General features: G+C 41.0%; 1 protein-coding gene across 5 annotated transcripts in view; it reads right to left on the bottom strand.

The window, feature by feature from the left end:
- Positions 1 to 2,321: 2,321 nt before the first annotated feature.
- scml2 (Scm polycomb group protein like 2) overlaps positions 2,322 to 14,343 on the bottom strand; it is a 64,228-nt gene continuing 52,206 nt past the window's right edge. The window contains exons 12-15 of one of the 5 annotated variants that reach the window (XM_064327081.1): positions 13,928 to 14,053; positions 9,272 to 9,514; positions 8,031 to 8,194; positions 2,322 to 5,665 (exon numbers count right to left, since the gene is read on the bottom strand). In XM_064327081.1, coding sequence (XP_064183151.1) covers positions 5,540 to 5,665; positions 8,031 to 8,194; positions 9,272 to 9,514; positions 13,928 to 14,053 — 659 coding nt within the window. In that variant the 3' untranslated portion in view covers positions 2,322 to 5,539. The remainder of the gene's footprint in view (positions 5,666 to 8,030; positions 8,195 to 9,271; positions 9,515 to 13,927; positions 14,054 to 14,343) is intronic. The other 4 variants (XM_064327082.1, XM_064327083.1, XM_064327084.1 and 1 more) reach the window with 4 other exon arrangements.

Below are 14,343 nucleotides of genomic sequence, written 5' to 3'. Positions count from 1 at the left end.
TATTTCATAAAATTAGTGGGAGTTTGTAATAAGAGGCACTTCAATGGGTGGTTGGAGTCAGATGTTTAAGCACATCTTAAATTAAGGCCACTGGACAGAATTGTATTTTCTGTACAGGTTTCCTGATTACTTTTACATATAATAACGGGGATAAAATTAGCCTTCACAAAATCAAACTGCCTCAAATGGACAGCCATTAACACAATTTTTGGGAATAGAACATTTCAATTATTTTTTGGGCTTAGAACTAAATCATTTGGAATAGTTCTGCCAGTATTTATTGAGAATGCACCAAATTTTAAAGAAAACCTCCACTGTATATATTCAAAAATACAAATAAATCCATTCAAAATGTGAAGAGTAAATGAAGAATATACCTTTGGTTCCTGTTTCAAAATTTATTACTTTTTTGTTATTTGGTTTTTTTTTTAATCCTGTGGGGCCTTTGACCATTAGCAGAATGGAGCATCATTTGGTATCATTGGGTGCTGTTTTTGTTTGCCAATTTGTATGACAGGACTCCCTGGAAGAACAGATATTGTATCTCAGTTGGAATTTCCTGGTTCAATAAAGTATAAATAAAAATAAAATAAAATTAATGTATTTGCATTCAACTGAATGTCTTGGTTTCAAATCTGAATAATGACTTAAACCATACCCACCTACACCAAGAACAGTAACTGCCCCTTCAAAAAGAGTATGGAGACAGGGAGCCAGAAATCCCACAGTGCATTGCCCCAATTGCTTTCTAAAAGGCCACAGCCATTCTTGATGGCAATAACCAAAAAAGGTAAGCAATTCTGAAACAGGAATGAAATGCCAGATACCCTTAATTTATTATCCTCTACATTTTTGTTCATGTTTTTGACTTCCAGTGGAGGTTCCCTTTAATTCACGCAGTTGTCTTATGTCCGTGCTTCAAATGTGCCAATATCGATCTGCCGTTTCATTCTTCTCTCATACAGTTATTATGTGAACACTATAAATGAAAGGTGAAATATAATAGGCTGCCAAACATTTGTCTTTCTGGCAAACAATTTGGGTTGTTTGGGGTGTATAGACAATGCACTACGCTCTACATTGCTGCCAATTTCCATACAACAACAATGAACAGTCTAGAATGTATGGCCTTGTAAGCATTCCCTTAATCTGAGTATCTCATGGCATGTAAACTTAGAAATTTCAACCATCCTGACATAGGGCAGTTTTGGAACAGGTAAGGTGCATTTAATCATATATTCAGTAATGGGCTCAAATTACAGTTACAGAATAGACCCATTTCTCAATACCAACGAATGAGATTTACTCATTTGCATACTATGCACAGAACTTTTACTAATCTCATTTACAGAAGGCATGTTATTTCATCTAAAAAAAGTTTCATATCCAAAACATCAGTAAAAGACTTGCTGCTCCCAGGTGAAAAGGAGTGTGAGAAGGAGAATATAAGGTGATGGTTTTTTTAAACATACTACATTTTCAAAAAGGTGGAAAACTTCTAGACCGAGCCAATACGAATACGAATGCGTGCAAGGGAAGGGGAACACATAGCATAGCGACCTAGGTTTACACATAATTGCTGTGTAAACTATAATTAGTAGTTTACACAATAATAATACAAAAATTTGTTGTTGCCAATAGTAATGACTGGGGCCATGCATGAAATGGCTTCCAACAGTCCTAATCAGTGCATCACACTCCTGCTGACTGGTCAAGTCTTTTTTGCAAATTGACTTTTTTCCCCAAATTTACCCACTGCAAAAGTGTACAAAATCATTTTGTGTAATGGTTCATTAATGTCACTTGTCACTTTTTTCTCTTTTTAAAAAAGAAAACCATCAGAAAAGACAGGGCTAAATCTCAGGGGTCCTTCAAAAACATCAGTAATAAATCTTGTCACTATACCTCATGCATGGCAAAAACAAGCGCAAAAGGTCCTGCATATTTGGAACCAGTGTGCACAGCACCGCCATGTGGCCATGCTGCACCACTCATGGGGCTACTGCTATGGGCGGCAAAATCTCAATGTTGCATTGATTTTTACTGAAGTGCTTTTTTTTTTGTTTTTTTTTAACACAAGCCAATAAAAACACAGTATGATATAGTATGCAAGGCACAGCAGGAGTCTGAATGCATATTAAGAGTGTGCAGGTGTGATTCTGAGTGCAATTGAGTGCATATTTGTAGACTATAGTCTTAAGTCAGCCAGTTGAAATTTAACATGTGTCAAAACAGACAAATTACCAATGCACTATAGATATGTTGGTGAAGAATGCAAGTGTGCATAATGCATAAATTATAAATAGACAAAACTCATTACATTCTCATTATTGCTGCCTTTATAAATAAAAAAGAACAAACAATGTCTTTTTTTTTTGTTTTTTATAGAAATACAGGATGTAAATGGAGGTAAAATATTTCCATTGCTTTGACAAACATTTCAGAGGTGTATGTATGCATATGCCTATTATACAAGTGTTTCTTCAAGTTCTTGCGAGATAATTGAGAAATAGTTTAAAAGCACTATGTATACATTGTGTTTGTCTAACTTATGGCACGAGAGACAGAGAGAGAGAGAGGGGGACAGAGAGAGAAGAGAGAGAGAGAGAGACAGAGAGAGGGGGGGACAGAGGAAGAGAGAGAGAGAGAGAGAAAGAGAGACAGAGGGAGGAAGAATGAAAATGAAAGGTAACATCCTCACAAAAGGGTGAACAGAGTATAGTCAAACTTAAGTGTCATCACTTTAAACAAAAAATGCTACTTTACAAAAAAATTCTGTCCTACAAAACAAAAACATAGACTAAGTAAACCTGAGGAATATCAGTTAACGCATAGCAATTTCCGTCAAGTACTTTTGAGGAATATCTTGTTTCAAACTAAAAGCACTGAAATATCAAAGGCAGTCAGAAAAACAATCTACATCCCCCCACCCCCTCCCCAAAATGAAATTATCCAAATTTCTATTTTTCATATATGATTGGTTTTACATATTTCCCAACAAAAAATGTACACTCCTGTCCCTGATATGTATGATTAAAATAAAATATCGAATCACAATAATCAGAAATTATAATAATAATAATAATAATTAGACATTATACCATGACAGGATCTGGAGATATGGGGAATTCCTCATTGTGCTAAGAAATAGAAACCTCACTTTAAACAGGTCAAATGTTTAGATGTGTTAAATGGGAAAAGTTGTGCTCAATACATTTTCGTGGAAAACTGGAGTTCTGTTCCTCAGTAGACATAATGCACTGGCAGAACTATTTTACAAACCTTTTTTTATCCAATATAAATGTGAACTTCAAAATTCCTTGAAATTCCCATGACTCCGTTTGGTGATATTTAATGACATTTTTGCACTTTAGCAAAAAAAAAAAGGGGGATGATTGTAAAGCAGACAAAAATATATATTTCTAAGTACTCCAAATCGTTCTGCATTATACAGGGGACCGTAGTGGATCGACAAGTCCTGCACGTTATCTTGAGTGAGAAGGGGGCAGGCAGGCCCCCATACATCCCCGACAACGTGCACGTGTAGTATGCGTCTCCCCACCCCCAACCCCAGTGTTCCAAAGGATGGCCAGCAGCCCTAGGGAGGTGACCACAGACTGTAGAAAAAAATAGTAGTGACACTTGTGCTCTCTGTGATTTTATCCACATCGTCACCCGGTGCACTGACAGTACTAGGGTAATTTCATTTTCAGAACAATTCAATCAACTCAAAATGCATGTGAATGCATCATATATCTACACAGGTAGGTGGGGGGTGCCACCTGCTTAAAAGCAGCAGACATTTGCTGGCTTAAAGCTTACAGAAAATGTAAAACCATAAAACTAAACCACAAACACAGGGTGAAAGGTGTGGTTTACTGACAAAAAGCTTCAACGCATGCAATGAACAACGAAATTAGATTTAACAACCTGAGCTTTCTAAAAAACACGTAATTTAAAACAACAACGGCAATAAATAATGACAGGTCCCGCTGAATTCACCCCACAACCTCAGCGGAATTTCCATGTGACCAAACAGAGAAATGACGAATATAAAATAAAGTTAAAAGGCGTGCGTTTCCTTTCTCTTCGTCTCAGAAAAGCCCCAAAACGCGCACGCGACACACTCATCCTGTTTGATAAAGGCCACAAACCGTCAAAAGACAAATACGCTAAACAAAAACGGATGTTTAAATCTTAATGAAACGGAGTCCGAACATTCAAATCAAAAGTATTGGAGGCGTTTGGAAAACGTATCGAGGAGACGTGCTTTGCACGAAGCAAAGCTGGGATGGTGTATGGGTTCGGGGTTTAATCATCGGTATGTCTATTTTGAAATCATAAACAGCGGGGTGAAAACACACTTCTGTCAACTTGTCATTTAATCATGAAGCCCTGTACCACATATCTTACCACAGACCCTACGCGAATGCAAAAAAATTAAAACAATAATAATAAAAAATCATATTGTTTATCCCATTTTTACAGGCTACATACAAAACTCTGGTTAAAAAAACATTTTCTATGTTTTTGTACATGTGTATAAAGTATGTATCATTCTACAATATGTGACCTGTCACTTTTTTTTTTGACAAAAGCACGTTGTTCCAGTCATAGTCCAATACAACACATTAGACAGAACAAAAAAAAGTCTGTTATCCTAAAAAGTTCATTACTGTAGAAATGTACCACAATCATTACTCCGGGTAAGGCATCCCATCAGTAAAACAAGGAGGCTGGAAGATGGGTCGAAAAATCATCCTCTCCCAATGCACGTTGGCGCGGCTGACAGGACATCTCGAGTTCAACAGCTTTCGCCGTCCACAAGAGTTTAAACCAGCAGTGTAAATAAGCTCTCTCAGACACTCATTTGTAGTTGAAGACTATCCGGTAGTCTGGAAAAACTAATGAAATTATCTGCGGACTCTTTTTGTTTTTTAGCCTTTATATTAAAATCTTATTCCACTGTAAATAAGCATTATTTCAATTGTTAAAAAAGAAAGAAAAAACAAAGACAAAAAAAAAAAACAGAAATGTTGATTAAAATTAGCCCCTGCGGCTTACTGGAATAATACTCTAAGAGGACAAAACAATCTTCATCTTTGGGGCTTCAATCTGCACATGAAGCAAACATTGTTTTATTTTTAGTTATTTTTGTGGAAAAAAATCACAGAAGTCCATGTGCACGCACAGCACGAATATGCAGTGTAAACAGTAGACAGATTATCCTTTGGGATTCAGCTGAGTCAACTACGTTACTCTGAAAACTTCCTTTTGCTCGCTGATGAGGTACTGTGGTCTCTGCAGTATATAAATAGGAGTCTCTATGAACATTATTAGCAAAGGGGGCGGAGCACATGTTTGTCGTCCATGGGAACCTCTGACCAATGAAATCTCCCCCTCGTGGAGTCGTAGACTGAAAGGGTTTCACAGAGGGGCTCCAGCGGAGGTTGGCGCAGTCCTGGTCTCCGCCCCATTTGTGGCCCAGGGTGGGTGTGTGCTGGGGCCAGGGCAGGGCAAAGTTGGCATGGTCAGTTTGCTACTGTTTGCCCTGTTTGAGCCTCTCGATGTGGTAGCAGAGCTTGAGGGCGGGGCCGAGCTTCAGGCCCATGTACTTCATGATCATGTCACTGCGTAGCAACATCAGTGCCTTCCCATCAATCTCCTGCACAGACAATGACATCACGTCACTCAGAGCCCCACCCATAAAACCACCCCAATAGTTAGATATCACAACACTAACAGCACTCAATAAACTGTGGTCAGTCCGTAAACATAGACCATTAAATGTTCAAACATGGAAGACTATTATTAGTAAAGCATGCAGTTAAAATCTGAGGATTTTTTTTCCCCTAACAAAACATGCAGAATAACTGAAGAAACAATTTCAGGCTTTTTTCTACATAAAAACGGCCATATCACTGTCTTCAAATATACAGACAGGAAGAAATTATAACTGCAGGCAGGCATTTCTTTCCAGATTCATAACAAACAGTGTAATTTTCTGCATTACCTCCTTGTAAACAACTACTCTGACTTTAATTTTGGGTTTAATAGCACGGGAAAACGGTTGAAACTGTAAAATTAAGGTCAAATTTTCCCCAAAGAAAAAAAGATTTTTAAAGGGCAGGGCAGCATGGCTTTGAGGCTCTGTGTTCTGAGTTTCGACAGAGGGTTGATTCTGAGGGGGGGGGGGGGGGGTTGGGGGGGGTTTATAAGACAGGCTGGAGGCAGCCTGACGCGTTGCAGACGGTGCTTTTATTCGCGGCACGAGCCGCGATGCTCCCCAGGAGCAGCAGGCCTGTCTCAGGAAGAAGGAAGGCGGCCTGTCGGCTCAAATCTAAACACAGGGGACACAGGCAGGCCTGCGGCCGGCGATGTACACAAACCAGAGGAAGCACACACACCAGAGGAAGAACAACATGGCTACCTTCACTTCCCCTGCATTCGTGTCAAGCGGAAATCCTGTCTTTTTTATTTACGAACAAACTTCTTTTTTAATCTTTTAAGGTGTAAGCTGACAAATGTGAGATTAGACTGTTCTTAACTGAACATTCTAATGCTGATGTAACGATCACTACCGGTAATTGAAAGCAATGGAGTTCTAGGAAAACATTGAAGGAAAACATTCCAAAAAACATACTCTTCAAAAGGTTAACACACGTTGCGTTTTGTCATGCAGCTCTGTGTCCTGTAAATGTCCAAATACTAAAACGTTGAAGTTGGTTCAACTCTCCAAGTGACCAAACATGAATGCCTTCATTGTCCGCAGTGAGGATATAGTTTTCACAGCTCAAGCAGACATTAAACAGGCCGCAGAGGTCATATAGCTTTTATTGGTAAATGAAAAAAATAACATATTTTAGAAATATGAGGATTTTTGCTCAACACTACATAACACTGTCCACACATGCCCAACACAGACTGTTCACATACGAAGGACCTTCAGCTGAAGGAATTAAGGGGAGGCACCAGAGGTGAAAAGGGTGATTTTGGTCAATTTGAGATCAATTTTAGGGTATTATGGTATTTAGCTTCTACAACTACTGTAGTTGCTGAAACAATGATCATAAACTTCAAATAGTTAATTTAGATGTTTTTATACCAGTAGCTTCGTGTCTACCAAGCACAAAATTAGCTTTAACAGCCATTTTCACTAAATAACATATTTCCTTTATTTTTTGGCATATATACAGGGTTTTAAAAAATAATTCAAGGATAAAACCAAATTTGGAAAAATCCCTCTGTAAATTAGCAGCTATTGAGTTATTCATCACATTGAAACTCAAAAATTAACTCCGACTTAATCCACTGAGAAAAAAGTGTTTCAAATAATATGCAAATTTGGGCTTTTTTGATTATGCATGAGATAATTTGCATGTTTCTAAAGAAATAAATGGTAGGTATAATACAAGAAATGTTTGAATTTGTGTCCACATTCAAAATATAAATGTAATTTTGATTGGAGGAATGGAATTTTTTTCCTTCTATTCTCCAGTGGTCTGTGATTCCATTATCGTCAGAACAGGTGGGGGCTGGGGACTGGGAGACACAGACAAAGACTGAGAGGGAGAGGAAGACAGCAGAGGTTCACCCTGCAGTGGAGAGAGAGGAAGGTCCAGTTTTCGGTGGGCGAGAGAGGGTGGAGGTGAATGAGAGCTGGGTGGGGTTAGTGGAGATGGAGACGGAATTCATGCTACTGAGCTTATAGGACAGGCTGCATACGGTGGTCGGTGTAGAGAGGATTTCAAAGAGTCAACGCAGGGCAGCAAACTGGTGTTGCAGCACTCTGTATGAGTTACAATTTTCAACCTGAATGCACTGCTGGCCACATCCAATCAGTGATGTCATTACAGGTATTTTGCCTCAGCTGTCGATGGAAAAATGCCTGATTTGATCTCACTGACCACAGGGAGTGCTGTAACAGCAGGGCTCTGCCCTATCTTGGCTTACTCTTTAAGGTGCTGAGTTTAAGGGACCGGCTCTTTTGGGGGGTCAATTTGAGACAGGGGAGAGAAGGGCAAACTCACGTGTTTTCGGAAAAGTTCGGCATGGGGTCCCAGAGCCAGGGGGTCGGCCTCCCGGACAAACTGCATCACCTCCTCGATGGACCAGGTGGAAGGGCTCTTACTGGGGCCCCTGGGGGCCTCTCTGTCCGCAGCCTGTAGGTCGGGGCCTGTAGTGGAGCTGGCTGCTGCAAGGGACCAAAAACAGTCACTGAGTACCATACAGTATCCCAAAAAACCACTGAACACTGTGTGGTACCCTTTTAACCCATTTAAAATATAAAAGGTTCAGATCAAGAAATCCCATTTTCTTTGTGGAGAATTCAAAAAGGGCTCCACATTTTTTATTATTATCACAAATACCCCAGTATGTTGGCATAAAAAATGAACACGAATGGCTTGTGTTACTGTCACTTCACTTGAACACAAACACAGATGCAGACAGAAGAGCGGTGGCAGAGAAACATCCACCACTAAGTGGCACTGTTTCATAGTGTTAAAACAGCACATTGTACGTCTGGCTAAATCATAGCAGAACACATATAATCGTTTTTAAATGGGAGGCAGAATTAATTGCATGATATGCAGGGCTCTCCTAGAGTCATCATTACTAAAATATCACATTTTAATTAAAAAAACAGGAAGTCAGTAGTACTGACTGTGTGCTTAATCCACACCAAACAAATCATAATTATTCCAATGCCCTTCCTGAAAAATGCTATTGAGGTCCATTTTAACTAATCTCTGCAATATAAAATAAGCTTGCCGTAGGAGGGAAGGCAAGCAAGATATAAAGTGCCACATACACACAAAGGCCAACACCTCACCCTCAGGACAACTCAATCCAAATGCAACAGTTAGAGCTGTACAAAAGGACAACTAAAATGAGTGTGCCTTGAACACTGCAACCTTACATGTGTTCTCATGGCCGGCAGCAAGAATGAAAATTTCTTTTTGTTCCGAACATAAGGCCTATCTGTTCAATAACACTGGTATTATTCCATGCAACATTTCAGATTGACTGACACACACACACAAACACACACGTACACACACAACCGCATGCTCACGATCATGCACACACACACACACACACACACACACACACACACGCACGCACACACAAACACACACACACACAAACGCATGATCAGGATCACACACACACACACACACACATGCAGACACACACGCGCACGCACACAGACACATACACACACACGTGTACGGTGTGCAATCGCGGTGCAAAGGGTGGAGGCTCTTACACTGCCTACCTTCCACTCGTCTGTTCAGGCGGGTGGAGGCCAGCTCGGGGGGGTTGGAAGCCAGGCGGTGCAGCGGCGGAGGGTGGCTGGGGTAGTAGGGGGTCCCAGCCTGGGCGCGGTACTCCGACGAGCTCCGCAGCGTCGGGGGGCGGGGCGTCATGGAGTTGGAGGCGGAGTCCATGGACTCCTCTGAGAAGCGCTGCTCCTTCAGCACGCCGTTTTCCTCGTGGGGAAGCGTCCCCGCTGGGGAAGGGACACGCCCAGGGCACAGTCAGCCATGCTCCTACGCCCTCAGTGTTACTGGGCAACTCCATCGGAGTTACTGACCAACTCTATCAGTGTCATTCACCACTCAATCAGTCACTGACTAACTCGCACAGAGTCACCGACTAACTCACACAGAGTCACTGACTGACTCACAGAGTCACTGACTAAAGCGGGCAGCATACTTCTTGCGGAAACGAAGTTCGGCAAGGTCGTAAGAACACAATGACGTGATTGCGGAGAAAACAAACAAACGCATTTCCTTTCCGAAGTTCTTTCGGCACTTCTTGCACCTCCAAGATTTTCTACCTAGCCGAAATCACCGCAGTTGACCTCAATGCGAACATTGTGTGTGACCGGTCAGAAATTCACGGTAGGCGTGATCTATTTTGTTTTATTTCCGCAAGCTGATTCCCCGTCTCCATGGAGACCACACTGCCAGCAACGTTACAATAATTACATATATACATAATACAATAATATTGATACTTTTGTTGCTACGTGCGGTTGCGAAACCGCATCGAGTATAAAACAATTTCGTCCGCAGAGAACTTCTTCGGTTTCGGCAAGCCAAAAAAAAATTCAACTTCTTTTGAAGTATGCTGCCCGCTTAACTCGTACAGTGTTACTGACTAACTCTATCAGCGTCATTCACCACTCTATCAGTCACTGACTAACTCCATCAGTGTCACTGACTGACTCGTACAGTGTTACAACTTGCACAGTTAATGGCTTACACTCACAGTGTTAACTGAACCACACTCATTGTTAACATCTCACACAACCAACTAATACTCAGTCTTGCCAACTCATACTCAGTGTTATCAACTCATACTCACAGTGTTATCAACTCACACACACAGTTACCAACTCATACTCAGTGTTATCAACTCATACTCACAGTGTTATCAACTCATACTCACAGTGTTATCAACTCATACTCACAGTGTTATCAACTCACACCAGTTCATACTCAACCACAGTGTTATCAACTCACACAGTGTTATCAACTCACACACACAGTGTTATCAACTCACACAGTGTTATCAACTCACACACACAGTGTTATCAACTCATACAGTGTTATCATCTCACACACACCGTGTTATCATCTCACACACACAGTGTTATCAACTCACACACACACACAGTGTTATCAACTCATACAGTGTTATCATCTCACACACACAGTGTTATCAACTCATACAGTGTTATCATCTCACACACAGTGTTATCAACTCACACACACACAGTGTTATCAACTCATACAGTGTTATCATCTCACACACACAGTGTTATCAACTCACACACACACACAGTGTTATCAACTCATACAGTGTGATCAACTCACACACACAGCATTATCAACTCACACTCAGTGTCATCGACTCACACACACAGTGTTATCAACTCACACAGTGTTATCAACTCACACACACAGTGTTATCAACTCACACAGTGTTATCAACTCACACACAGTGTTATCAACTCACACAGTGTTATCAACTCATACAGTGTTATCATCTCACACACAGTGTTATCATCTCACACACACAGTGTTATCAACTCACACAGTGTTATCAACTCACACACACAGTTACCAACTCATACTCAGTGTTATCAACTCATACACAGTGTTATAAACTCAGTGTTATCAACTCACACACAGTGTTATCAACTCATACTCACAGTGTTATCAACTCACACACAGTGTTATCAACTCACACACAGTGTTATCAACTCACACACAGTGTTATCACTACGGTTTCATCTCACAACAGTGTTATCAACTCAACACACACAGTGTTATCACCAACCAACACAGTGTTATCATCATACGTGTATCATCTCAACCACAGTGTTATCAACTCATACAGTGTTATCATCTCACACACAGTGTTATCAACTCACACACACACAGTGTTATCAACTCATACAGTGTTATCATCTCACACACAGTGTTATAACTCAACAGTTTATCATCTCACACACAGTGTTTACTCACACAAACAGTTATAACATACAGTGTGTATATCTACACACACAGTGTTACTAACTCAAGTGGTATCATCACACCACAGTGTTATCACCTACCACAGTGTTACTTGTTCACATTGTGTTAAACTCATTTACACAGTGTTACCGGCTTAAAGTCATAGTGTTAGACCAAAACTTACAGCGTTACTGGTTTATGGTTACTATCTCAAACTCACAGACACACTCACAGGGTTAAGACAAACAGCAGAATATGTATAAAACCACCCATTTACCAGTCTAAAAGTTTACCACCCTCTGATGAACAGATTAAACCCCTACCATAGTTTGTAATGTAACAGAAGGTTACATTAACCAATGCTGAGTTTCGTAATCCACAATTCTACATTTTGCAGTAGCTGGCATGGTTGACTACGAAGGGAACACAGTGGCAATGCAACACATTATCTTGAGAATGCAGAACAATTCCATCTGTGTTCACTTTGGGCCCGGTCCTGGATTGCGATACGCGCGCTTGGCTCAAATTTCCACACGAGCAAAGCGCTTTTTTTTCCCTGGCACGTCCTGGCTTGAGTGACTGCGGGGCTATGATGGATGTACGCTTAGGGAGGAGCCATTTTGAAAAGAAGCTGCGTCCTATCGCGTCACGCGCTAACCGAATCCTGCCCTGCGGCTCTGTGCTTTTCATCTAGCCCCATTTATGATGCATTTTCTCCTATGAGAAGCTGAATAAATAGGCCAGATCTATCTGCCAGCATATGGAATTACAGCTCATTGGGGTCCCCCCCCCCCCGATGATGAAACCTATCCAACCATTATTCAAGCCATCAGATGGCAATGCACACTTCAGTGTTCAAATGACTAATATGAAGTCAAGCTAAAACAAGCACTTAAACCCAACCTGCAGTCAAGTTACTTGGCTACAGTACTTACAGCTCTTCTGCAGCTTTCACCTCAGTCCCATTCCTTGTCGTGATTATTTTGCTTACAACACCAGTAACCAAGCATGTACGGTGAAAAATATTGTTGCATAGCAACTGAAAAGGGTGGGTTGGGTGTAAGGCTTAATTCTATCAAATGAACTGAACTTACTCAATTTCAACTGAAAAATGTATATATTCATAACAAAGACAACATCTTTTGACTTTGCATGTGAATTGTATGACTGGCCACTCAAATTTGAGCTGGAAACTGGTGAACGCTGCTTATTTTAGTAAAGTTTCCGTATACTAGATGTCCAAATTAATACGCAGTTTGGAAGATGTGTATTTGCGCATGTCTGGGTCTGTGGTTTCTTACATGCAGCAGTTTTCATTTGCTGAAGTTTCGCAAATCTGCAATATGAAATAAAAGCCCTTTAATTGTATATTCTTCCTTACTATTGCCTTGCAGCGCTGGATAACAAGTTTCTATGAAAGAAAAAGCAATGTATGGGGACCCATTTTCCATATGTTAATGAGCTCATTTCATTTATCCGGTAGATCTCAACAACGAGCACCTAAGCATGCGCCTAAATCTGATGTGCGTAAATGCTGCATAGCTGGGAATGTATATAAAGTGCTTCAGTTCCACAAGTCAGGACCAGGACCTGTAGCATCATCTGCCAACGACCACCAATAATCCTGTAAATCTACAATCAGTGGTACAAGTGTCATATACATAAATGTGCCAGACTTCAACTGCTACACTCTACAACCAGGAGAGGACTGAGTTTCAGAACAAGGGCGTGTTCCTCTGTTAGCAGTTCTAATGGTGAATATTGATGCAGCCAGAAAATCTCTCTTCAGAAACGCTTTCACGCACTCCATCAGACTTATGTATACACCCCACAGCATCACAGAACAGGCATAATAACTGAGAAATTTGATTCATACTTTCTTTATAAATGAAATCTGGATGAAAGAAATCATTTTTAAATTCATATGAATGCACACAGTGTATGAAATGGCAGCCCACCATATTCACTGAACATGCGAAAACAGTCCTTCAGTGGTGTAAAACAGACCATTAAGATAAACAATTCATCAACGTGATTCTGTGCATCCTGTGATTCTCTTAAACCCGTCACAGCACATAGGGAATCATAAATGAAGGCGGGCTGTGAATTTTGAGACGGCGAGAATCACGAGTGGCAGGTCATCAATGAGCCGGGCGAGCCTTAATTAATAAGCGATGAGGATAATCCAATTAAGAGAACAGCCACATTAGCAAGAGTGCTTCGGTCATCCGGAATGTTCCGAGGGCACTGGGAGGAAGTCGATGGGAAGACCCTTTACTGCTGCAGAGCTATCGAACAGAACCAGCAGCACGACGCGCTCATTTAGCGGAGTGCTCAGTGAATCACTGCACCCCTGCCCCAGTGCACTGTGGGTAGAGTGTGGACTCGGGGCGGGGTACCTTCTGAGGGGTGTGCCTCTGTGCGCAGGAGTTTTGGGGACAGGGGAGCTGTGTAAGGAGGAGTCTCCCTCGGAAAGCGCTTGGTCCCGCGGTTTATAGACAAGGCTTCTGATGTCTCCTCTTTTACTGTTGTGAGAAAAACAATCATGAAACAACAACTGGCATAAGATACTGCCCGTGGAGTTCCATCAAATGTGTGTGTGTGTGTGTGTGTATGAATTGTTTTTTCCAAACGCTTCTTGAACCTGGACTATAATTTGACTCTTTCAGTTACTGTAATGGAGAAATGAATCTGATTCAAGGTATGAATAATGACAAATCCAAGCGTGTATAATTATCTTTGTACACCACATGCATACAGACTCAGTGTGTGTATCTAAATGGCCAAACACGCATGTGCACGCGCAAGCTTGCAT

This window comes from Anguilla rostrata, chromosome 3, assembly GCF_018555375.3.
Source record: "Anguilla rostrata isolate EN2019 chromosome 3, ASM1855537v3, whole genome shotgun sequence".
NCBI lineage: Eukaryota > Metazoa > Chordata > Actinopteri > Anguilliformes > Anguillidae > Anguilla > Anguilla rostrata.
Note: the sequence above shows the minus strand (reverse complement) of the source record. Positions and strands in the feature narration are given on the sequence as shown.